This window comes from Papilio machaon, chromosome 28 (genome assembly GCF_912999745.1).
Source record: "Papilio machaon chromosome 28, ilPapMach1.1, whole genome shotgun sequence".
Taxonomy (NCBI): domain Eukaryota; kingdom Metazoa; phylum Arthropoda; class Insecta; order Lepidoptera; family Papilionidae; genus Papilio; species Papilio machaon.
In genome coordinates this window covers 1,572,986-1,599,053 of record NC_060013.1, presented here as the reverse complement: position 1 = coordinate 1,599,053, position 26,068 = coordinate 1,572,986, and the positions used below count along the sequence as shown (strand labels likewise).

At 32.4% G+C, this 26,068-nt stretch overlaps 1 protein-coding gene and 1 non-coding gene across 3 annotated transcripts in view; both read left to right on the top strand.

Annotated features, from left to right (window-relative positions):
• Positions 1–869: 869 nt before the first annotated feature.
• The window catches only part of LOC106709712, a 47,536-nt gene continuing 22,337 nt past the window's right edge, over positions 870–26,068 (top strand). For both annotated transcript variants that reach the window (XM_045685009.1, XM_045685008.1), the window contains exons 1-2: positions 870–911; positions 9,426–9,812. In XM_045685009.1, the coding sequence (XP_045540965.1) occupies positions 9,433–9,812 (380 nt within the window). In that variant the 5' untranslated portion in view covers positions 870–911; positions 9,426–9,432. The remainder of the gene's footprint in view (positions 912–9,425; positions 9,813–26,068) is intronic.
• On the top strand, positions 10,006–10,077 carry Trnaa-cgc. The gene has a single exon. It is a non-coding gene; the product is annotated as a tRNA-Ala (tRNA).

Genomic DNA, 26,068 nt, shown 5'->3' with positions numbered 1-26,068 from the left:
CCCGCGACTCCGTCTGCGCAGAATTAAAAAACCTAATAAGTAACCTATGTGTTCTTCCAGACAACGTTACAACGTGATGTAGACATCAGTGCCAAATTTCATCAAGATCCGTTCAGACTTTCCGGAGATATCTTCAAACAAACATCCATCCATCTAAACATTCGCATTTATAATATTAGTAAGATATAGAAAGATTAGTAAAAAGTAAGATTTAAATACGACTTCAGTCGCTATAACCGATATCTTTTTAACCAATGGATTTCTACAGTAAATATAATCGAAAATATTTTAAAGATTGCATCACAACTTTTGTGAGAAATAATTTTTTTTAACACCAAAATACCTGGTGCGGGATATCTGTGCTGGAATTATTAACCTATGCAACGCGTGGTCTGATCTTTGTAAACTAATTTAAATTTAACAAAACACAAGCGAAATTAAACCTTACTACAACGAAATAAGTATTAAGTAGGTGTATATTTAAATTTGTCGTTACATATACCATTGACAATGTTTAATACGTATTTGTAAAGCAAAAATGATCTTTATTTCTTAAGAAATAAGGTTTGTTTTAAGCGCAAATAATTATTGGCAGTAACTCACCGGTCATTTCAATGCAAGTACAACTTCAGTATCGGGCAAAAGCCCATCTCGGACGGTTGTGTTTTTGAGTTGCCTCACTTTACGCTCCCGCCAAAAACTTACGAACAAGTTTGAACAGTTTTTTAAGATTAATTATGTTTTTTTTTAATTATTAAAAGTGAAAAAATTTTCAATTGATTGAATGTGAAGTTTTTTTTTGTGAAGTTTTTCGTTTTGCGACTATAATTTATAGATTTTTGAGTGATTTAAGAATTATAATATGCCCAGAAATTTTGCACCAAATTCAATTTAATTTGGACTCTGGAGAGGTAAGGTATTGTGTTTTATAATATTTTAATTTATTAATTATACCTTTCATAACATTTGAAATTTATTTTATCATTAAATAAGTAAAAAGTTAAGATTATTAAAATTTATTTTTGGGTTAGTAAAAATTTTAGAAATGCAAAAGTATAGTCGAATTCAATCGAAATGAGAAATTACAACAAACTTATCTAAACAATTTTACCTTTTTTCGGCATAGATGTAGAACATGGAATGGAAGAACAAATAAGCTACTTAATAAGTTTTTTTTTAATCACGCACAAATGGAGTCTGGCGACAGCTAGTTTTCGAAAAACTCGACTATTGAACTATGTACATGTATATATATATTATATATATATTATTCTTACAATTGTACAACCTTTATTGTATTTATACAGAACTTGACTAAAGAAACATGTTTTTTTTATTACATAACTAAACAAAATTATAACTACAAAATAATAATTTATAAAGATTTCATTTCATGTCATAGAAAACGTAAAAAAACATTACAGTAAAATTTAATTGAGGATTTTAGTTAGTTTTCCGCATTATATGAACGGAATAAGTAACTAAAGAAATAATCTTACTAATATTATAAATGCGAATGTTAAGATGGATGTTTGTTTGAAGGTATCTCCAGAACATCTCAATGTCTGGAAGAACACATAGGCTACTTATTATGTTTTTTTTAAAATCCCGACAGAGTCGCGGGCGACAGCTATTTAACAAATGTAACGTAAAAAGAGAGTCGGTGGCTCAGGGGTTAAGCACTTGAGTTGCAATCTGCAGGTCCTGGGTTCGAATCCCGCCATGTAACAATGTGTTTTTCGATTTACATATATACATTTATCCGACGTTCTTACAGTAAAGGAAAACATCGTGATGCAACCTGCACATATCTGAAAAGAAATTCAAAGATATGTGTGAAGTCAACCAACCCGCATTTAGCCAGCGTGGTTGACTATGGCCTAGTCACCCCTAACTTGGGGTAGGCTCCGAGCCCCTCAGTGGGGACGTATAGTGAGCTGATGATGATATTAATCAAATTCGAGTGTCTGTAGGTAATATGTACAACACTTATTTCATACACAAGATGATTTGTGTAACTGATAACGAAAAATCTTTTTTTTAAATTAATTTTGTATGCAAAGCCGCATTTTTCGTGGTAATCTCCGAAACGACTGGACCGATTTTGAAGAGACTGATGCACGCGGGCATGTTATAGACTACTTTTTTTTTAATTCTGCGCTAATAAAGTCGCTTGTGACAGCCAGTTTAAAAACATAACTTGTCATGTGTTATTTTGTTAATTTAACCTTCAAATTATGGTTTCAAGCAAATATTTTATTGTTATCATCCTTAATTAGCTTTATGATTTATTTATCCCTTTGGGTTTTCCACGTTACATGTTACAGGATAACTTGACAATATTTAACAATATAAAGGTTAGCCAGTAAGAGAGGCGTTGCTATAGCAACCAAAAATGATATGACAGATATAGTACGAAAAAACCTTGTGACTCTTTTTTGACAGTGACATGATGGACTTATGTCCACCTTGTTAAGATAACTATTATATAAGTTAGTTCTAAAGGTATATCTAAGTCGGTAAGAGAGGCGTTGTTATCGCTTTGACAACAAGGATATTTTTTTTCTATGACATTGGCAGTTAATAAGCACTGAGTCAGATAACTTTGTCCGTCTGTAATGTATTCGGAGAAAACTCTCCTTAATTTCATTGTGAAAACAAATAAATCATTTGTTAGTCTATGGTCTTACTAATTACTATATAAATAATCTGTGGGAATGCTATTACTGGCCACTTATAAAAAAAACAAACGTCAACCATTAGCGGGAGTTATAGGTTATGTAATTTTTTGTGATGCAATATTTTTGTTTTTATTGTAATTTAAAACTTTAGTTAGTGTTATTTTATAATTACTTTATTATGTATTACTAGTTTAATAAAAGTAACGATATTTATTTTAATAAATTCTAACGAAAGTTTTCAAACATGCAGGTAAAGCCTATTTTTAAAAACTTCCGCAAAATTAAAAAGTAAGAATAAATATTTCAACGCAGTACTCCGAGAATTAAAATGTTTATATAACGTAATCCTTAAATAGGTCTTGTTGAAAAGTTGCCTGCAGTGTGTAATCATAGAATTAAATTCCCTTCCCACTTAAGTTGAAATATTAGAACCGTCATTAGATGTATTCAACACGGTTATTATGTTATGACAAGTTTAAAATATGTTATAGGGCCGATTTAATAGATCACAGTTGACATTACATCAAAATTAAACAACGTAACCTTGTAACGGCGGACATATTTTTTTAAAGTTAAAACTACACAATCTCTTAACTTTTTTTCAAATTTCGAATACATATTTATTGTATGTTACGTAAGTGAACAACTTTTTCTTTTTAAATATTATCGATGTTACAAAATATCGTACTAAATAAATAAATATATGTTTTTTTGTAAATGAATTCAATTTGCATATGTTTTGAGTCCGTATCGATTCATTTACTTTAATCGATGTTTTTAAGCATGTCACCTCACTATTATTAAATTGACTCTACCATACATTTCCATACATCTGTACCAGTTGTCATATCTTAATACACTTCCTTACGCATTTCCTCTTTTGTAAAAACCTTTTTCACTACCGCATGCAATTAAAAACATAATATTAATTATCTGTATTGTTGCATCACGCTGTCAATGGCGCGAAATGTCAGATGCCGGTCGGATATGTCAAGTATTCACTTGACATTGAAATTAAAATAATTGGCGCCAATTTCGTTCCGTAAAAGCTGTCAGTGATTTGTATAGATAATAAATGAAGAGATTTATCGATGGTTTTATATTTAGCTGTGCCATAAAATTGTTTAAATAATTTGTAATATAGACCGTGAAAGTTATTTGACCCAGTGGGCATGAGTAACTTAAAAACATCGATTAAAGTTATAGAATCGATTCGGAATTCAAACATATGTGAATCGAATTCAGTTGTTATGAAATATTCATATTTTTCGTTCCATTTTTAAACATCCTTAATGTTCAAAAAGAAAGAGTTCACTGAGGTAACATTGTAACGAAGTTCGATTGACACGAGCACTATAAATATGTAATCGAAATTTAAAAAAAAATTATGCCCAATAACGTAGGTTACGTCATTGGGCATAATTTTTTTTAAACGGATCAGGTGTCAAATGCGATCTATTAAATTGGCCCATCTATGATTACCAAATTACTCGCAATTCGATTAAACACTAGTCTGGTACGAAAAAGCCTTAACCGCGATAGCAGCGCCTCTCACCAGACCAGATAAAGTTTGTCACACTATATAAATGTACCAAAAAATCTTAAATCTACTGGTGTTTAAATTATGATAAAATCACCCATAATTAGCAGAGTAAAGAGCTTGATTTAGTTTCCACGTGTTGAATGAAAATAAATTAACCTTAACCTATTTTATATAGATTGGGAAACTTGAATAAGAATGAACATATACAATAATGAAGTTTTGAAACAAATAGATAAATTATACGTATTTCTATTGACCCAGTTTTTGGCGTAGTACTTGTGGTTCTTATACTAACTGTCGCCTGCGACTTCTCAGCTCGGAATTTAAAAAAAAAGCTTAATCAGTAACCTATGTATTCTTCCAGTCTATGTTCCTGTATCCTATTGTATCCTTATTACCCGACTGTGGGTCTAGCAGGAATATTTGTCACAATCGTCTTCGTATTGTAATCGTTAATTAAGTCGAAATTGTACGAGATTTTTGTGAACTTTACGCCTCATAGGGAGTTCCTCATAGGAGATTGTCACATTATACGTGCTAGGCCCACGGTTTAACCACTTAAAAGTTTCTTTAATAATACTAATATTATAAATGTGAATGTTTAGATGGATGAATGTTTGTTTGAAGGTATCTCTGGAACGGCTCAACGGATCTTGATGTAATTTTACATAGTCTGGAAGGACACATAGGCTACTATTTAGGTTTATTTTATTCGGCGTGAACGGAGTCGCGGGCGATAGCTAGTAGGGTACATAATGGACATGAGAGAAATATTGCAAAAAAATTATAAAAAGAACGAGTTCAAATCTCACTCGCCATAACTTTTTTTTGGTTGCTAAATTTTTTTCCCAGTGTTTACATAGATGGCGCTATTTCATCTATTAAGAGCGAATTCAGTTGGATATTTATATTTTTTTAAATTAACGTTAATTTATGTTTCAAGATTACTTCAATTTATCACACAATTTTCACAAAATAGCTGAAGCGTAAAACGTTATGACCAAAATTTAAGTACGTTTGTATGTTTATAAAATTAACAATTGGTTCCTGAGACCGAAATCTCTTTATAACACACTAGCTTTTACCCGCGACTCCGTCCGCGCGGAATAAAAAATAGAAAACGGGGTAAAAATTATCCTATGTCCGTTTCCTGGTTCTAAGCTACCTGCCCAACAATTTTCAGTCAAATCGATTCAGCCGTTCTTGAGTTATAAATAGTGTAACTAACACAACTTTCTTTTATATATATATATATATATATAGATAAAGATGTAACAATATGTTTTAAATTGGATTTTTGTCTTAGAAACCAACAGTTAGGCGTACATATGATAGTTGGAGTTTTATTATTATGCCCTGTCAGTCGGGCAATACTTGCCCGGTTTCTTCTGATTCTGACTGCATCTTTAGGCGCCTAGAATCGGGGGCTCGATTTGTGGTACGATAACTTCACCTCTAAGTATACGATCACGCGGCGTGACGTCACAGAATAACGGTACATGTACAGTCAAGTACAAACGCAGTACACGTACACTTCTATACAAAAGTGTTTACGGATACGATTTGTTATAAAAATCATTGAGAATAAAGAAGTGTAAACTTGAAAAATTTTGTAAAATTTCGTAATTATTTAGTTTTGACGTCGAGTTACATTTCATTCTAATCTAATCTCGAAATGTTTCGACCATAAACTAAATGCTTATTTAACGTCAAGCATATAAATGTCAAAATAATTCTAATAAAAAACTTCACTATATCTCAAAAAAAAAATCACAATTAAAAAAAAATAACAATAACGTGTAAGTCAACGTACTTCTTCAATACTAATCTTTAATGCGAATGTTTGTATGTATGTATGGATATTTGTTAGATGGTATGTTCAGAACCGCTACATGGATTTCGCAGAAATTTGGCATAAATGGAGAAGATAGGCTACTAATTAAGATTTTTTTTTAATTCTTCACAGACGTGGGTGACAGTATTATTATAAATGCTAAAATTTTCATGGATGGATAGAAGTTTGGATGGATGGAAAACGGCTAAAGGGATCTGAATAAAATTTGACATTTAGATTACTGTCTGTAATATAAATAACGCATATATACTTATTATTTACCAAGTTTTTTTTTATAATTCCGTGTTGACAAAACCTCGGGCGAAAGCTAGTCCGGTCCAAAGCGCTTGTTCTCTGGCAGTGTACACACACCTTTAATATCAATTTCTTGTGTAGTGTGAAAACTATTTTATATTTGTAATTTAAATAGTAATAATTTAAAAGTCACGATAAAGGGCCTTATGTAGGTTTGAATACGGACTATATAGTGCAACCAATTTAAATGGCCCGTTGAGAAGAGCTATAACTTCATGGTAACTGTCATGTATAACTTAGGCACTGAAAATAAGCCAAGATGTGATAAGGGCTAGAGTTCTTTGGCGCTAACGGGTTATTACGTTCAAAGCCGATGACCTAGGCTAGATTTAAGGGGCTAGTAGTAGAAGTCCCGGTGCGTTCCTTTGGAGATCCCGGTACTCTTACCAGTTGCACTTGAGGATGGCCACCGAGGAGGTTTTACTGAGTTAAATCTCATACAACCCTGCCTTTCCCCCAGAAGACCGGGTATCTTTTGATGTTTCCCCCTCCTCCCAAAAAAGGGGACTACTTTTCAACTGGTGATCCAAGTTTATAATGAAACTGACAAGTAGTTTTTGAGTTATTTTATGTATATGGATTGTAAGCATTTAGTATTTCGAAGTACTTTATGTATTTGACATTTCTTTCATTTACCTAAGTGGGGCTTCGTTATTTCGGCGTATTCAGGTGGCCGCTCGCACGTTTCCCACCTCATGATATAATAAAGAAAGAAGTTAAAGTTTAAACCTTAATACATTCCAGAGTAGAATAAGTCTAATTTAAATTACTGTCTTGTTCTAGGTAATTTGTCATACAAGGCAATTAATTCTTAGAGTTTCTTGTACGCAATCGATTACATCAGCTTCCAAAACGGTACTGTTCGTAGAAATGCCTCATCTAATATAGTTGCACGCGATTCGCCGCTTCATTGGTGTGTTTGGGAAGCGTTGTTTATTGTCATATTGAGTCATGCGTTCCTGGTACTTTTTCGAATATAGTTGGTATTAAAATAGGATTTTTTTACCCTACTAACTAACAAAAAGGGTAATTTTATTGAGGTAAAATACCCTTAGCATTCGGGGTCTCAATCAGACGTCAAACTTTTATGAAACACTCCACCTATTTATATGTAACATTATATATGCAAATGCTTAGATGGATGGATATATGTTAGAAATTTGGAACAGATGTAGAACATAGTTTGGAAGAACACACAGGCTAATTTAAAAAAAAAATTAATCCCTCGCGGACGAAGTCGCTGGCGAAAGCTAATAAATTATATATTTGAGGTCAAATTAGTCATGCCTTAATTATCACAACAGGAAAATTGTTTTGAGAGAATAATGTTTTTCAATAAAACGTTTTGACATTGAACTATTGAACGATAAGGTGCATTGAAATTGCGCATCATAAACAAAATAATCAATTAAATATTAAACTTGTTATTAAATCTTACTAATATTATAAACTAGCTTTTACCCGCGACTTCGTCCGCGCGGAATAAAAAAAAGCACACGAGATAAAAAAGTTCCTATGTCCGTCTCCTAATTCTAAGCTACCTCCCCATCAATTTTCAGCCAAATCAGTTCGACCAATCTTGAGTTATAAATAGTGTAACTAACACGACTTTCTTTTATATATATATATATATATTAGATGTGAATGTTTGGATGGATGTTTGTTTGATATCTCCGTAACGGCTCAACGGACCTTGATGAAGTTTGACACAGATGTAGAACATATTCTGGAAAACATAAGCTACTTATTAAGTTATTTTTTTAATCCCGTGCAAAAGAATTCGCGGGTAAAAGCTAGTTTAATAAATTCACTAATTAACAAAAACAGAAGAAGATAAAATTCAATAGACGATTATGATGGTTAGTTGTTTTTCACATATTGCGTAAAAATTTTAAGATCAAGTGATATAAAAAACCTCTACAAGCGAGAGTCATTGTCCGGTCCCGATAGACAACCTCCATAAGCGACAAACTCTGGTAAGATATCTGTAAGCGAGAGAAAACGCGGTCTCTTGGATTCAAGCTTATCCAGGTTCAACTTTGTACCTAATGTTATAAAGTTACTAGCTATCGCCGGCGACTCCGTCCGTTCGGAATTTAAAAAAAAACTTAATATGTAGCTTATGTATTCTTCCAGACTTCTAAACATTCACATTTATAATGTTGGTATGATATCAGTAATAGTATTTTAACGAAATAATTATTTAAATAATTAAAAATGATTCACGTTCTATTATTAGGTTAAATCGTGAGGTACTTTCGTTGTTTTTTTAAATTAACTTTCTAACTTTTTTCATAAGGCAACTAATAGGCAAAGGTGTTCTAGATTGTTCCATGAAAAAAATATATAGAATTCTCTTACGTATATATATAAATTAGGTCCTAAAATTCACCTTGAAGCATCCATCATATTAGTTTACATAGATAACAGATTCACGCTTTGTTGAATTAGGGCAATATGTGCAATGTACGCCAATTCACACCTAAACAATATAGGAATAAGTGATATAATTGCTTGCAAAATTATATTATCATTTAATTTCTATATTTTAATTTCTTTAGTTAGTTTCATATTTTCCGTAGGTTTCTGAGACAAAAATGACAGGGATGTCGATATGTTTTACACAGATATTATGGTCTCGGAAACCCGACGGTTAATTGTATGTAGAGTTTTAGTTCATGGAATTTTTTATACAAGTGATGAAATCCGACTTCGCATGTCATTTTGTCTTATTTTTAATTACGATTTGTATAAAAATTATCATGTTTCAAGTCAATTTACGCTCAACTTTTTGACTGATGTAAACTTTTCTTAACGTCAGTTTCTGAGACCAAAATGTCCGTTTAAAACATATTCTTATCTCTATTTTGTCAAAGATAATGACAAGGATGACGATGTTTTATACAGAGTTTTGAACTCAGAAATCATCCTTAAATGAATTCGTTTATTTTTCTCTCCAAATAAGATTACTCAATCTATAAGTTTATTTTCATTCAATGTGTTAATTTTTTTTATCTATTATAAGTAATTGACATAATCTTTCTTTCCACAGATTAAAAATGGAGTTGAAATCACCCAAAGCGAAGAAAAAGACGTCTAAAATATCATGGAAGAAATTATTTCGATCTCCGATCCTCTTGCTTCTCCTACTCGGCACCTCAAGCTGTGACAATGACGTAGTGACAAGTGACATTGACGGAGATGTCAAATTTGACAGCTCGAATAGTACGAACGGTTTGAGGATAAGGCATATGCACATTCAGCCAGCTAATGTAACTTTTAATAAACAAGTTTTAAGTGATATTAAATATTTAAGACGGCATTTGAACCGAGAAACTATTAATTTTATTATGAAAGACTATTTAGTGGATGGTGAAGTGGAGGTACGGGTACATTATAATGGAATAACTGCGAAGGAGACATCGGTTGGTGTTAATGGGTGAGTATTTTTATTTTTCAGCGCCATCTCTTGCTGAAAATTGGAAATTTATATCTTTATCTAAAATTTTTACGTCATATTTCTTGTGAAACGGACATTAATATCTAAAAAAAGTTAACCAAATACATGGAAATAAAATATTTTTGTATGATTGATTTAAAATGCGGTCACTTAATTCGCAATATTAAACACCGGGGGTGTAACTCAGCGGTAGAGTGTCTGCTTCGCATGCTGAAAGTCCTGGGTTCAAATCCCAGCACCTCCATATTTACTTTTTTATCTAAAACATTTTTAGCCAGTGTGAAATAATATTTTTATAAATAAATTTATGATAATTTTATTATTTTTTATTACTTTAGGTTATCCTATTATGAAATAATTGTTGGCATTCAATTAAAAACATTCAAATGCAATTAAGGTAGTCACATGTAATACGAATGTATCTAAAAAACAAAACCCACCCCCCTAACCCAGTGGTATAGGCAGAGACCACAGAATTCTATTTGGCGTGATCGCGTAGCATACATGCAAGTCGGTTTCGGATGCTCTTAATACTGCCCTTATTGAGTATTCCACCATAAGATAGATAATCTTAAATCTTACTAGCTGTCTAGCCTATGTGTTCTCCCAGACTATGTTCTATATCTATGCCAAATTTCATCAAGTTCCGTTGATCCGTTCTGGAGATACCTTCAAACAAACGTCCACCCATACATCCAACTAAACTTTCGGATTTATATACTGTTCGTAAGAAACGGGATTCTTACCACGATTAGGCTGTTTGAGGCAATATATGTATTAGTAAAAACCACGAAAGTTTGAAGTTATATTTCGGATTTATAATATTAGTAAGATAAGATATAAATAAGATTAATATTATAAATGCCAATGTTTAGATGGATGGATGTTTGAAGTTATCTACGGAACGGCTCAGCGGATCTTGATGAAATTTGGCACCAATTTAGAACATAGTCTGATAAATCTGCCCTTGATATGTAAATTAGTTTTAGTAATACCTTTATACACTTTTTTACAGTAATAAGAGTTAATAAACAAAATAAATAGTATGGAAGAACACATAGGCTACTTATTTAGTTTATTTTTAATTCCGCGCGTACGGAGTCGCGGGCTTCAGTAAAATAAACATTAAATTAATTAATTTCTACAAATTCTAATTTAGTAAAAAATAAAAATCAATTATAAATGTCACCTGTACCACTTATTTCTTTTAAGTGAATTGCCTCACGTTCCTAAATTAAATCTATTCCCGCGTGAACCCGTTATCTGTCAATTAACATCGAGGGACGCCATCTTGTAAACAAAGAGTCAAGTCCCTGAGGTAAATTGATGTTAGATCACTCAAACTGGTTGACTAAAGACAGAACACAACACAACTCACCTAGCCTGTAAACCTAGAGGGGTAGGCAGAGATCATGAACCTCCATTTGAAAGATCATTAGAATATAGGTACTATATATTGCCAGTGACATTATCCGTATTCAATAAAAAAACAAGGACTATTTAGGATTCAGAATCTTTACGTATCAATATGCCATTTTTATAAAGAAACTTGATTTTCGTAATCAGCAACTCAAATACATTACGAAAACAAGTTTTTTTTTTAACTCTAGTTTTATTTATGTTTCTATTGTCAAAAAACTTCTGATTATGATTGTCATCTCTTTATATTCTCTTAAAAAACAGAGATAGCAATATGTAACAATACACATTATACATAAAAGATAAATTTGAATCTAGTTAACCAAAGATGGCCGACTTTGAAATGTCAACGCGCATTTTGTACCGATTCGCTTCTTGAATATAGACAATCAATTCGCAATTTAAAATTAACTATCCCAAAAACAACATAACACGATCTTGGCAGAGCGGCGGCGAATGTATGCTTCTTTTATAGTCTGTGCATTTCAAAATATTCATTTAAATAGAACCTTATTGTTATACAAATAAGTGCTAAACTCAATGCAAATCTTGTCAAATGACAGCGCTTGTCTTTTGGTTTTTTAATTCGAAAATAATACGTGTTTATTAGAATTTATGGTTATCGACGAATATAGATCAAAGTCAAATTGTGTTCGCGCCAAAATGTTAATTGTATTAAATATTTTGACAGCTGAGATAGGTTTTTGTTTACGTTTATTTTATCACTTTAACTCCAAAACCGCTGTTGATTTATATAAAACTAGCTTTTACCCGCGACTTCGTCCGCGCGGAATTAAAAAAAAATGCACACAAGATAAAAAAGTTTCGTATGTCCGTCTCCTAGTTCTAAGCTACCTCCCCATCAATTTTCAGCTAAATCAGTTCCACCGATCTTGAGTTATAAATAGTGTAACTAACACGACTTTTTTTTATATAGATGTTAAATATAGATTACAGCCTGGAATAATACATAGGCTACATTTTATCCCGAAAGTGTAAAGTCCCGCGCGAAATTAATTTTTTTTTTATTCGAAAACGAAGTCGTTTGATACAGCAATTTACATATTTTGAACACTCAGGCCTAAAATAAGTGTCTTTATTAACACTAGCTTCTGCACGCAATTTCGTTTGCGCGGAATTAAAAATAATTCTAGTAATAAATAAAGCCTATGTTACTCAGTGATAATGTAGCTTTCTAATGGCAAAAGAATTTTTGAAATCGTTCCAGTAGGAATCTATCCTTTTTTATAATATTAGGATAATAGGTTAAATAGTCATATTTTCCGTCAAAGAATCCCACTTATTAAAAAAGACAGTTTTCAACATTATTACTTCTAAGCCTTATTTGTATTAAGTTATCCATAAAAATTTAGTTAAAAACGATAACAATAAACGGTATTAAAACGTAATTTTACATGTCAGTGTTACCAGATTTATTTGTTGTACCGAAATAAATTTTAAAGATGCGTTACGTTGATATAACTTTTGATCTAGTTATAAATAACGGTTATTACTCGTTTTACGCATAGTTTATGACTCACAGACGCTTTCTTATACGTAATTATAATGAAAGTATATTCACTATGATAGTTACGTGTAACGGAAACAATTATCTGTAGAAATGCCTTCATGTTAGTTGAAGAATTAAATTTGCTACCTGCATAAGATCAAAAATTGACACATAGGCTACTAATTATTTTTTTTTGTCATTCCGCGTGGACGGAGTTGTAGGCGACAGCTAATCTATATATATATATCTATATATATAAAAGAAAGTCGTGTTAGTTACACTATTTATAACTCAAGAACGGCTGAATCGATTTGACTGAAAATTGGTGGGCAGGTAGCTTAGAACCAGGAAACGGACATAGGATAATTTTTACCCCGTTTTCTTTTTTTTTTATTCCGCGCGGACGGAGTCGCGGGTAAAAGCTAGTTGTATATATTTACGAGTTTGCATTATATTATATTACAATGTATTTGATATATTGTATAGAACATAACGAGTGTACGCGAATAACTCTTTTTTCCACGTAATGCGTGAGGGTAGTTGTCACCCTTGTTAGACACATGCAAAGAATTTCGTCTCCCCCTGTATCTTTTCCGGTGTCTGCCCTTCGAACCTCTGATTTTGGATCTACATTCATACCTACGTAGGAATAGATTATGCATACTTTTAGATATGTCACCGAACAATCGTGGACTCGGACAGTTTGTAAAAAGACTAAGTACGCAATTTTTAGGCGGAGAACCGCGTACTGGAAGGCATTGGGAAAGGGGACCCAACAGTGGGCAGATAAAGTCTGTTGATGATGATGTTGACAATTTTTGACAAGTTGACAAGTTTGACAGTTTTGGAAAGTTTTAAGGTGTTTTATAAGGTTTTTTTTTTTTTTATTAAACTGTAGGATAGCTTGCAAATAAGTACAAAAATAAGTACTATACGATTTAGAATAATGTGGACTTTTGGTCAAAGTGAAACTTTAAAATTAAAAAAATATATATTCTAAGCCATAGTCAAATTCGTGAATTGTCATCTTCAACAATGCTTTGAAGTTTTGCGAAATTACTCGTTTGAAATTTTAATGAGACCATGTCACTATTTACATTCAATACAGCTACTGCTACTAGATTTAGGTGTTGTGATTTTTTAAATGGACTACTTGTAGTGTAGAATAGTAATTACTAAATTTAAATCCATACAATTTATCACAGAGATTCTCAACCTTTTAAAAATATTACTAATTTCCGGAATTGAACTGATGCTAAATTTTTTCACAACTTTTGTGTCGAAACCACAATTTTATTTCCCCGTCATCGTACAGCTTGGTCTAGCGTGGATAGAGTCCATGTGGACCAATTTAGGAATCACAAGCTTCTGGTTTATTTGGAGGCGACAAGAAATATCAATGAATTTTAAAAGTAACTGGTTTTAAAAAAAAAAAAACTTGAAACAAAAGAAATGTCTCAAATATTTCGATTTTTTTTTGTTTTTTTTTTTGTTAATAAAAAAAAAGATTCTGGTTTATTTGGAAGCGACAAGAAATATAAATGAATTAAAAAAATAACTGGTTTTTTTAAAAATCTTGAAACAAAAAAAAGTCTCCAATATTTCGATTATTTTTTTTTTGTTAATTAAAAAAAAAGATAATATCAAATTGAAGGGAATTATTTTCCCACTTTGTGAGTTTGAATGAATATAAAATGTCTGCATAATCTATGCTCTATAAATACTCTTCCGTGAAAACGTACGTGCAATACATTCGACTGTTCAAAGTGCAACGTTTATGCTTTCGTGTTTATATTTATTTAATTTGATTAACCGCCGTTCGGAATTGTTCATAACAAGTCTGTCAGTTGTATGCGAATGGTTTACTTTGTATATATTTTATTTTCTAAGTAAGGTTAATAAATAACTTTTTTTATGTTTAATTACTTCCGGTAGCATTTAGATTTATGAGAACGTTGGTGATCAATCTTTTCCGTTTTTTTTTGTCTATAAAGAAAATAAGTAATAAAAGAAATACCTATATTATTACAAAGCGTGAACAACAATATGAGATGAATATATTCTTCCAGCTACAAAACTATACATATATTGGTTATGAAACAGTTCACGTTCTCAAATATAGTAGCTAGTAGTACTATTTCGTCAAGTTTCCATTTTTTTTATATATATACCATAAGGTGGAAAACGGGCGAGCGGCTACCTGAATTCGCCGTAATAGCGAAATGACCGCCGCCCCCATACGCAATTGCTGAAGCGTTGCCTACCTTTAATCAACGGAGGAAGGGACGCACAAAATGAAAATATTTCCCATTCCTATGCATCGCCTATTCCGACAAATCCGCTTCCCTTCCCATCCTTTCCTTATAAGAAAAGGGTGGGGAGGGAAAGAGGACTAAAATTAGGTATCCGGCACTACACTCATCAGGCGAAACGCGAAATTTCTTCCACTTCACGCCTGTCTTCTGTGTGGTCGTGGTATTGCACTGAGCGAGGCCAGTTTTATATATACATCGTGCGAGATCTATTCCCGCTATATTCCCTTTATTGTTCAGAAATATAACAAATGCATCATCACTGTGCACATTTTTTCATCGAATGTATTTTAATTATTAGTAATGTGACCTTGTGGCAGTGGCGAGAATTCGTCCCGTACAATTTTAGATCAGCAACAGCTGATATTTTTAATACATTGAAAAGAACTTCGAAAATAGTTGAAGAGTGTTTTGTTATTTTTTACGTAACATCATATTTAAAAGAAAGAAAACATTTTTTTCCACGTAAAAAATTATTAGGTCATACTTTTTCTAAAACAAAACTAAAAAAATGCAAATAGCAAAATCTTCAAAAATCTATTAACTTTGTAACTAGGTACAAGTATAATTTATTATTAAAAAAAAACTTTATTTCCTTAATAATAATTTCTCATTCACTAGATTTTACCCGCGACTCCGTGCGCTCGGAATAAAAATAAATGCACACAGGATAAAAAAGTTCCTATGTCCGTCTCCTAGTTCTAAGCTTAGTTTAAGTTATAAATAGTGTAACTAACACGACTTTCTTTTATATATATAGACTAGCTTTTACCCGCGACTCCGTCCACGCGGAATAAAAAATAGAAAAAGGAGTAAAAATTTCCGTTTCCTGGTTCTAAGCTACCTGCCCACCAATTTTCAGTCAAATCGATTCAGCCGTTCTTGAGTTATAAATAGTGTAACTAACACGACTTTCTTTTATAATATAAAGATAAGATGCGATTGTGAAGATGGATGGATGTTTGTTTGAAGGTATCTCCTAAACGGCTCAACGGATCTTGATGAAATTTGACACAGATGTAGAAGATAGTCTTTAAGAACACATAGACTACTAATTAAGTATTTTTTAATTAGTCCCGTACACAATTAACAGAATAAAAAAATTAGAATTGTCACGCTCAAATAATATATCAAGATGGATTAAAAACTGACTAATTTCACTATGTACATGTGACGTATACTGTTTTCATGTACTAAACCAATTCTAGTCATAACATCCTCAGACAAATCACTGTTTAGGTCATTAGGTTATAAACGGCGAGTAAACAACTTCCAATTTTAGACGAATGAATTTCCAAAGTAAACAGAGCATAAATAAAACAGAAATAATCTTACTAATATTATAAATGCGAATGTTTGGATGGATGGATGTTTGTTTGAAGATATCTCCTAAACGGCTCAACAGATCTCGATGACGATGAATACTTATTTTGTTTTTTTTTTAATTCCACGCGAACGGAGTCGCGGGCGACAGTCAGTATTAAATAAATTAATATTCAAATTGTATTATGTTTTATTTCTGTAAAGTTATCATCGTCATTCTGCACTTTTCCCTACTTAGCATCGGGACAAAAATTCTTTCACACATCTCTATCAGCCGTCATATTTAAATTCACTCTCTTCTTACATATATCCTCAACACAATCCATACAAACTTTCTTCGCTCATCCTCCACTTTTATAAACATTACTAGCTTTTATCCGCGACTCCGTCCGCGCGGAATAAAAAAAATGCACACAAGATAAAAAAAGTTCCTATGTCCGTCTCCTAGTTCTAAGCTACCTCCCCATCAATTTTCAGTTAAATCAGTTCGACCGATCTTGAGTTATAAATAGTGTAACTAACACGACTTTCTTTTATATATATAGATAGATAAGATTTTAAATTAAATAAAAAAAACAACAAATAACTATGATTTTAGAACAGTAAATCCGAATGCTTCGGGCTCCAATGAATTAGCGATATCTATTGGCTGCATTTTAAAACAAAGATTTTAAAAATTTTAATTCAATTAACTTTCTTTAGTGCAGAATTAAAAAAGCTACCTTCCCGTCTAAATTCCTTGAAAATCGGTTTACCGGAGTTTACCCGGGACAGACAAAAATAAAAAAATGGATTTATTTATTTTTCGCTATTACAAACAGACACTCTAATTTGATTAACATGTATAGATATACTCGAAAACATCTAATCTTAAGATGATAATTCCTTCGAATGTCTCACGCGACGCTTGAAGTTTGCGCTTTACATCGCTTTGCGCTTTTTGGGTCGCTGCAGTCAAAAGGTTGAGCAACGCAAACTTACTGCATCGCGACATTAAACGATATGCAAGAACATTTGAATACCTGAAGGGTACATATAGTTAGAATTATATGGATATTCCAAAAGTTCTTATGAAAAACTTGATACCCTAGAATTTCTCTGGGATACATTGACAATATGTCTCTTTCATCATCTTTAAAAAAACAGAGACAGCAATATAAATACAAGTCTTGCTGAAGTGGGACATATTATTATGTCCTATAATTTTAATTAAATATCTACGAGTATTTTTGTATATTTTTATATCATTTAAAGAACATTAGAGATATTTATTATTTTAAAACTAAATATATATTATCATTTTGTTTTTTTTTATAGTTTGCATATAATCCAGCTTAGATTATGTATTATTAAGTTTTGGAACGAAGTTCCTTATCGCGCGTTGTGAAAGGGGGCTAGACGGAAAAAATTCTTACGAAAAGTTGTCACGACACTTTTTGCTATAGTGAGTATGTTAACGACGAATGAGCGCTACTTCACCATGGCAACGACGTGACAATATATAACGAAAATTCATAGAAATAAAATGTACTTCTTGTGAAGACTTAAGTTTTTTATTCATAGAATAAACATTGGTTCCTTCACTAATTATTCGAAAGGAACTTCGTTCCATCCGGGTGTCGCTTGACACCTCTCAAGTTTTTTTTTTATAATTTGCATATAATCCAGTTTCAGATAATGTATTATTAAGTTTTTATTAAATAAAAATATTAAACTAAAAAAGGTATGTCCATATGTTTCTTCATGTAACAATACACTCTCGCAAGCCGGTCAGAGATTCGCACAGAGAAATGAATTAACAGAGACTTCCTAGTAGATATAATAAAATAATAGTTATTTAAAAAATTAATTACTAATGTAACTGAATCGTATAAGCAAAAGCAAAAATGTTGATACTTTAAAAGTGCAATTAGTTCCGTGCACTTTTCGATTTAAAAAAACTGTTAATTTTGTATTTATCAAGTGACAGGTCCTCGTCATATCTTCTTTTATGTCAGCATTTGACGTCTATTATCACAAAATTTAAATAAAGAATATAAAAAACAAAAGACATTCCACTTGAATCAGTCTTTAAATTATGCGAAAATAATCAAAACAAAAACATAATATTGTAAAATAAACAGGCGACTGTTCCTTCACCTGTCGTGTTCCTAATCTGCCGCCATTGTTTTTGTCCAGCGGCGCGTCTCACTGGCGGGAACAAAACGCGCGCAAAACGACAGCTCAGCGAGTTTTAAAACGCCCGCGTAATAAATTATCAGAGAAAGTGACAGACGAAGGGAGCGGTGGAGACGAAGTGGGAGGGGTGTTTACGCGAGAATTTGCGATACATTTTTTTTTAGTAAAAAAGGCAAAGGTAGGTTACATTCTGCCATTTTTAAATAATTGACTATAAACAGGAAACTTGACGTAAGAAACTGCGCAAAAGACCTTTGTCATTTTGATTATAAATTTTGTTTTAAAAGGCAAAGGATATTGATTTTCTGCTAACCTTAAGTACAATTACGAGAAAAATGTCATTATACTATTTTTTTTTGTAAGGCTAAAGTAAACACAAACTTTTTTAAACTTTCAATGGAATCAATTACAAAGGAAAAGGTTGAAAAATATTAGCTCGTTACTTAAATACGATTGGAAGAATAAAAAAAAATCTCTACCACACTAAGGTTTTATAGAGTCTTGTTCTCGAATATAACCAATGCCTTATAATGTATTTGATGTAAAAAACATATCGTCTAAGAATTTATGATTGTTATTAATACAAATAATTAGCAGTAATATACGATATAGATCTAAGACCTGGTTTCATTGCCATAAATCTCTTGAACATTTATAGATCATTGATAGTAGATCTTACCATATAAGGATTACGTTACCATATTTATTGACACATTTCATCTGAGATATATCAAAAGAATTCATTAAAAAACTTTGCAACGTATCTTCAAGGTATTTTATACAATCATATAATGCAACCAAAAAAAAGAAATGATAGTTCTAAGAAATTTGTTTTTTTTTCTTAAAATCTTATTATAAAAAAAATAATAATGTAGGCTAACATTAATTAAATATCGTCATAATATATTTAAAAAGTAAGTAAAAGTAAAGGCGTATTTAATCTTCAACAAAGCATCACTAACAAAAGGTAACAACTAAATTAAAAAGTTAAAATTAATTCGTGGCTCTATTGCATTAAACGCGTTGCTTCTATTCATTAAAAAAGTAAAAAAAAACAACCAACGCCATTAGAGGTGCGTGTCGATCCGGAAGATCGGCGTCGAGAGCGGGCTCAATTGATTCTCTATTTATTAGGGATCTATGAAATCGTTACAACACTAATCTTTACTGCGTAGTTTCTACGTAAATTATATTCTATAAAAGAGTCAATTTATTTTGATCCAACACTGTTTGGTAGCGGATAATTTTTAAATATTAAGATAAAAAAATATATATGTTTAGTTAAACCCGTGTTTGAACTCTTTGATTTGATTAAAAAAAACTAAATAAGTAGCCTCTGTGTTATTCCAGACTATGTTCTACATCTGTGCCAAATTTCATCAAGATCCGTTGAGCCGTTTCGGAAATATCTTCAAACATCTATTCATCCATCTAAACATTCGCATTTATAATATTAGTAAGATTGATAACCTAAAATGTGACATTTCGATGACATTTCATTAACGCGCCAAAACTTACGGAACCCTAGACGAGTTTGACGTTTTACTTTGAACATTTAACTGAGTTCTCTCTAGAAAGTCGTCAGTAAATAGCACCGTGACTCAGCTCAGTCCTATTACGATGTTTTGCTTTACAATTTTAATGTTGCCATTAATTAAGATACTGCAGCAATAATTTTGAGATCTGTGGCACTGTCTTTGCTTTTTGATTTCTCAATACGTAAAACTACTTTCTGTCTTAAAAACAATCGAAAAGACAAAGACACTTTACAAGATCTGTAAATCGCAAATATTTAGTAAAGTCAATTAAAATTGTGTTTTTTTTTTCTAAAAGTCAAAGAGGATTTTGGTATGAATTGATGGAAAAAATATAATAAAAAAAAATACTTAATAGAGAAAACCACATGACATGAGTAAGAAAACACCTATTATCATCCTACTAATATTACTAATTACTATTATTATAAATGCGAATGTTTAGATGGATGGATGGATGGATGGATTTATGTGTGAAGGTATCTCTGGAACGGCTCAACGGATCTTGATGAAATTTGGCACAGATGTAGAACATAGTCTGGAAGAACAAATAGGCTACTTATTAAGTTTTTTTTTGATAACGCGCGGACGGAGTCGTGGGCAACAGAATAGAATTGAATATATTCCACATTACAATAAATAGCCACGACCAGTTTTGTCACTGATCTCCATAAACGGATAGGCGTTTGCTTGGTAATGACAACTTTTGCTTCGTTCCGATTTAAAAGCGCCTGTTTGATGTTACCGTGATAGTTATTTCTATCTACCTATATAATATTATTTGTTCGAATTCACACCACCGCTACAAATCGTTATCATCAGCGCCAAAATCACCAAAATCAAATAGGCACAAAATACTACGTCTTTTAGCCTGTCCATTTATAGACGTCAGTGATTTCTCAGTTCAAAGTGAATGCATGACTAATTATTTACTACTCAATAGATGGCGGCACATTGCGTTGTATTTTGAACATGGAATTGTATTGAAAACCGTTACACGACCTAAAATAACTGACGCCCAATTACGCCATATCTTAAATTAAAACATGTCAAGAACAGCACGTAACTTAATAAAGTGGTTCCGTATGTTTTAAAGAAAACAATAAAAGAAATTGCTTGTAAGAGGAGGTAATGAATGAACAAAAATTATGTTCATAATTTGTTCTAACCTCAGAAATTATAAAAAAAATCACGCATTCAAATAAAACCGTTAAAAAATTGATGGTTGACAATTTCGTAAGTAGCGGTGATAAATAATTAAAATTAAATATTTCTTATGATATATTATCAGACAGAGACATAAATAATTATTTTAATTATCCAATTAACATTAACGTCAAAAATTTAACAATATTCGTTCTAGTGCTTGAATAAAAAAAAACTTAACAAGGATCTCTGAACCAATCGGAAACGACGAATGATACATTGGTTCCAAATTCGAAATTGAAAAAGAATGACAGGTCCAATAATTGTTCCATTGAGAAAGGGTGACCTTTTCAAAAGTAGCGGTTTTAAAGTGTTTATTTTTAATGTACAGAATTTAATATTTTATGCCATTTAAATAAGAAATTTCAATTCGTAGCTGCAATATCGCTTTTTTATCTAGACAGTCTTTAAAAAAATTAAAACTTGTCTATGATACGATTAAAATTCCTCACAAACTTATTCCTTCCGAGTAAATTAATTAAATTAATTCTGCAAAATAATCATTGAATATTATAATTTCAACAAACAAACCTTAATTATCATAATAAACAAAAACAAATGAATTGCAGATTTCGTAAAAAGATAACAAAAAAAAAAATCAAAACATACAGGCCGTAAAGAAAGCATAATGAAAAACACCGCTATAAAGTTAGCATATAAAATTACACACAGATAAAAAAGTCGACGAGTTTCGTAATCGAATGGTACAAAAAAGAATAAGTAAAAGTATTTTTTTTAAAACCTGCTTACAACCTATTGGTGGTCATTTAAAAATAAAAACTTTACAATCTACAAATCTAGAGCATTCAAGCAAAAATTGTGGTAATTTATTGTAATCTATATATATAAAAGAAAGTCGTGTTAGTTACACCATTTATAACTCAAGAACGGCTGAATCGATTTGACTGAAAATTGGTGGGCAGTTAGCTTAGAACCAGGAAAAGGACATAGAATAAGTTTTACCCCGTTTTCTATTTTTTTTTATTCCGCGCGGACGGAGTCGCGGGTAAAAGCTAGTTAAAAATAAAACTCTGTTACACTATTTATAACTCAAGAACGGCTGAATCGATTTGACTGAAAATTGGTGGGCAGGTAGCTTAGAACCAGGAAACGGACATAGGATATATTTTACCCCGTTTTCTATTTTTTATTCTGCGCGGACGGAGTCTCGGGTAAAAGCTAGTATTTATATATAAAAGAAAGTTGTGTTAGTTACACTATTTATAAATCAAGATCGGTCGAACTGATTTAGCTGAAAATTGATGGGGAGGTAGCTTAGAACTAGGAGACGGACATAGGAATTTTTTTATCTTGGGTGCATTTTTTTTATTCCGCACGGACAGAGTCGCGGATAAAAGCTAGTTTTTAATAAAAAATAAAAGAAGTTCAACTGAGTCAAATGAGGCGTCATGTTTTGGCACGAGACATTCAATTGATGTCAATCAAGACAGCCATATGCTTGGCAATGAAAATCTGTTGCTAACCAATTCAGATAATTTTTTCAATGATACTAGCTATCGCCGGAAACTACGTCCGCGTGGAATTAAAAATCTAAATGCTCATTTCATTGCCACATATTACGTGAAAAAGAGAAACAAAGCTACATCACACGGGATTTGCTTATGCGTTAGTATAGATTGTAACTTAATTCTTACTGTGGTAGATCCCGCAACAACAATTTTTTTGGGTGCACGAATGGGCCTCGTTCAGTGAAATACCACGACCTCACAGAAAATAGTCGTAAAATGGAAGCAATTCCGCGTTTCGTCTGATGAGTGTAGTGCCTGAGTCCTAAATTTAGTCCTCTTTCTCTTCCCACCCTTTTCTTATTAGGAAAGGATAGGAAGGGAAAGTGGATTTGGCAGAAGAGGGGACGCATAGGAAGGACAAATATTCTCTTTTTGTGCGTCGCCTTCTTCATTGATTAAAGGTAGGCAACACATCTGCATTTGCGGATGTCTATGGGCAACGGTCGCCACGCTATTTCGGCGAATTCAGGTGGCCGTTTGCTTGTTTGCCACCTTTTGATATAAAAAAAAACTATTTCGGTTCCAAATTTCAAACGACGCCGCATATTGGAAAGAATAAGAACAAACAAAAAATTCCAAATAACACGATCAAGAAATAAGAATACGAACATAATGACATCTCACTATTAAAAATTTAATACTCTTTTTAGACTACAGGCTAAAAAGACTAGTATCCAATGCCTCATACATTATCAAACAAGGTAAACACGGTAATTGATATTGCTTCAACTTGCGTCATTATACTCAAACAAGGATACCTTGAAGAAGTACCCTGTAAGTTTTGACCCCCTTGCTAGTGTCAAAAATTTGCAAAAATATGCGGCATAGACGGTTGTAAATCAGCGCAGGGACAGTTTAGTCTGTCCCTGCTTCGCTGAGCTGGCTCCCTTTTGCCACACTATTGTAGCAAGTTTGTACCTTTGTGTGTGTGTGTTTTTTTGTTTTATATTCTTTGTGTGGCAATATTTTTTTTCTTTCTGTATCTTTTGATTACGTTGGCGTTCTTGTGGAAAAGTGTCTTGATAGACTGACAGACGGACGGACAATAAACTGATCTTATAAGGATTCCGTTTTATCCTTTCGAAGTACGGAGCTATAAATACGCTAGTAAGCTGTCATAACTTATGCCCACCGGGTCAGATGTCCTTATCGGTCTAAAATCATAGTTAGTTAAGCCAGACTTATAAGACAAGCTACGGTACGACAAAGATATTGTTACACTTCTTTGACATTATACTTTTATATCAACATAACAAAGGAATAGACAACAAAGTACAAACCACCTGACAAAAGGCACGACTGCAACTCGTAGAAACTCTTCAACAAGATTAGCGGCGGACTCCATTTGCGGCCTCCATTTTGGCTTAAATGTCAAACTTGCAAAATGGATTCGCGCGCCGCCGTTGGGAATTTAGAATTGTCCACTATTGTTTAAGTTTATTACTACACAATTTATTGTATTATATTATTTACTTTATTAAAAACCAAAAAGGTGTTTATTACTAGGCCTTAATCACCAAGCTTGTCCAGCTTTGAATTTACTTGAATATATGTGCAGGTTGCCTTTTAGACTCTAAAACGTGGTATCAATTTTGAAAAAAAAAAATGAACGAAAGTTGTAATTTCTTTAATAAAAAATAGTGCGATTGGTCACATTCGAGTTTAAAATCAAATTCCAGAACCGCTGGACCGTTACACAAAAAAGCGCAACAAAAAAGTCTGGGAGCGATCGAACTCCAAGAAAATGAGAGTTTAAAATGACGCTTCGTAAATTATTTTATTTATTAAAAACTCTGAGGTGCATGACGTACTAAAAGTGAACACCGTCCAGCAGGAGCTCAAGGTGATTGCTGAGCGCTATAAAGCAAGAATTGCAAACCACTATAATCCCCTGGTTGCAACCTTACCTAAATGTGACCACAGAAGGAGGCTTAAAAGGGCCACTATTATGTAACAAACAAGACTCACTAAGGTTAAAAGAAGAAGTTTCTTGATGGAGAAATAATTCTGAAAAATTACTCGTTCCTCATATCTGCTTAAAGTTTTAAATACTGACTGCAAATGCAGCTTAGAAAAAAAATTATTTATTAATTTTTTTTGCTAAGCAGAGATTTGTTACAATATAAGCAATTTTACTATTTTGGTTAAAATAATAGCAGAATTACTAACCATTTAACTGCATAGCACTTTTTATTTATTCTTATAACAGTGTTCCTTATTACTATACTAGATGTCGCCCGCGAGTCCGTCCGCGCGGAATTAAATAAAAACTTTATTAGTAGCCTATGTGTTCTTCCAGACTAGGCTCTACAACTGTGCCAAAAATACCTTCAAACAAACATCCATCCATCGAAACATTCGTATTTATAATACTAGTAAGATGTTAACTGTATATGTGTACTTAATTTAAAATAACAGTTCTATAGCAACATTTTAGGGCTCACTAAAGTATATTGTATAAGTATTGTTTTTTTACAATAAGCAATGAGTCAACTGACTTCAGTTATAAAATGGCGATGACATAACTGTTCAGAAATACATTTAAAAAGATTAAAAAAAAATCACAGACATATTTGAGAATCAAGTATGATTTTTAACTAATATAGCAGTTCCAAAACGCCTAATTGTTTACTTCTAGAATTCGTAACGATATCTTTTCTATAACGATAATACAGGTAGAAACGAAATTTTTGCCAACTAATTTTATACAATTATACGCATCTAAGGTCCTTCGTAGATAGGGTTGCCAGGCCTACTAGCCGGACAGACCAGCCAGTTTGGCCGGACATTTGGGTAGAAAGGTCGGACATCATATATTATTTAGAATTTTGTCTCAGTATTAATAGGTACACTCTCGTTTGGGAAATGTAAAAAGCCTAACAAAAGCCGGAAAACCGTTTATTTTCGCCGCACACGCAATCAAAAAGTCTACCTATGTCCGGCTTTATCCGGACGCCTGGCAACGCTATTCGTAGACAATGTTGTCTTGTGTTCGAAAAGCTTCAAAACCCGACGATTTAATCGCTAAGTGACTTACGTAATACAATGTCCTATTTTAAGCTGTAACACTGAAATTTGTCACAGATGTAGAACATAGTCTGAAAGAACACATAGGCTACTAATGGAGATGTCCATGGGCGTCGATGAACACCTTGGTGTTCCCGCTGCTCGTTTGCCCCCTTCTCTTATAAAAAAAAAAATAATTAAGTATTTTTGAACTCCG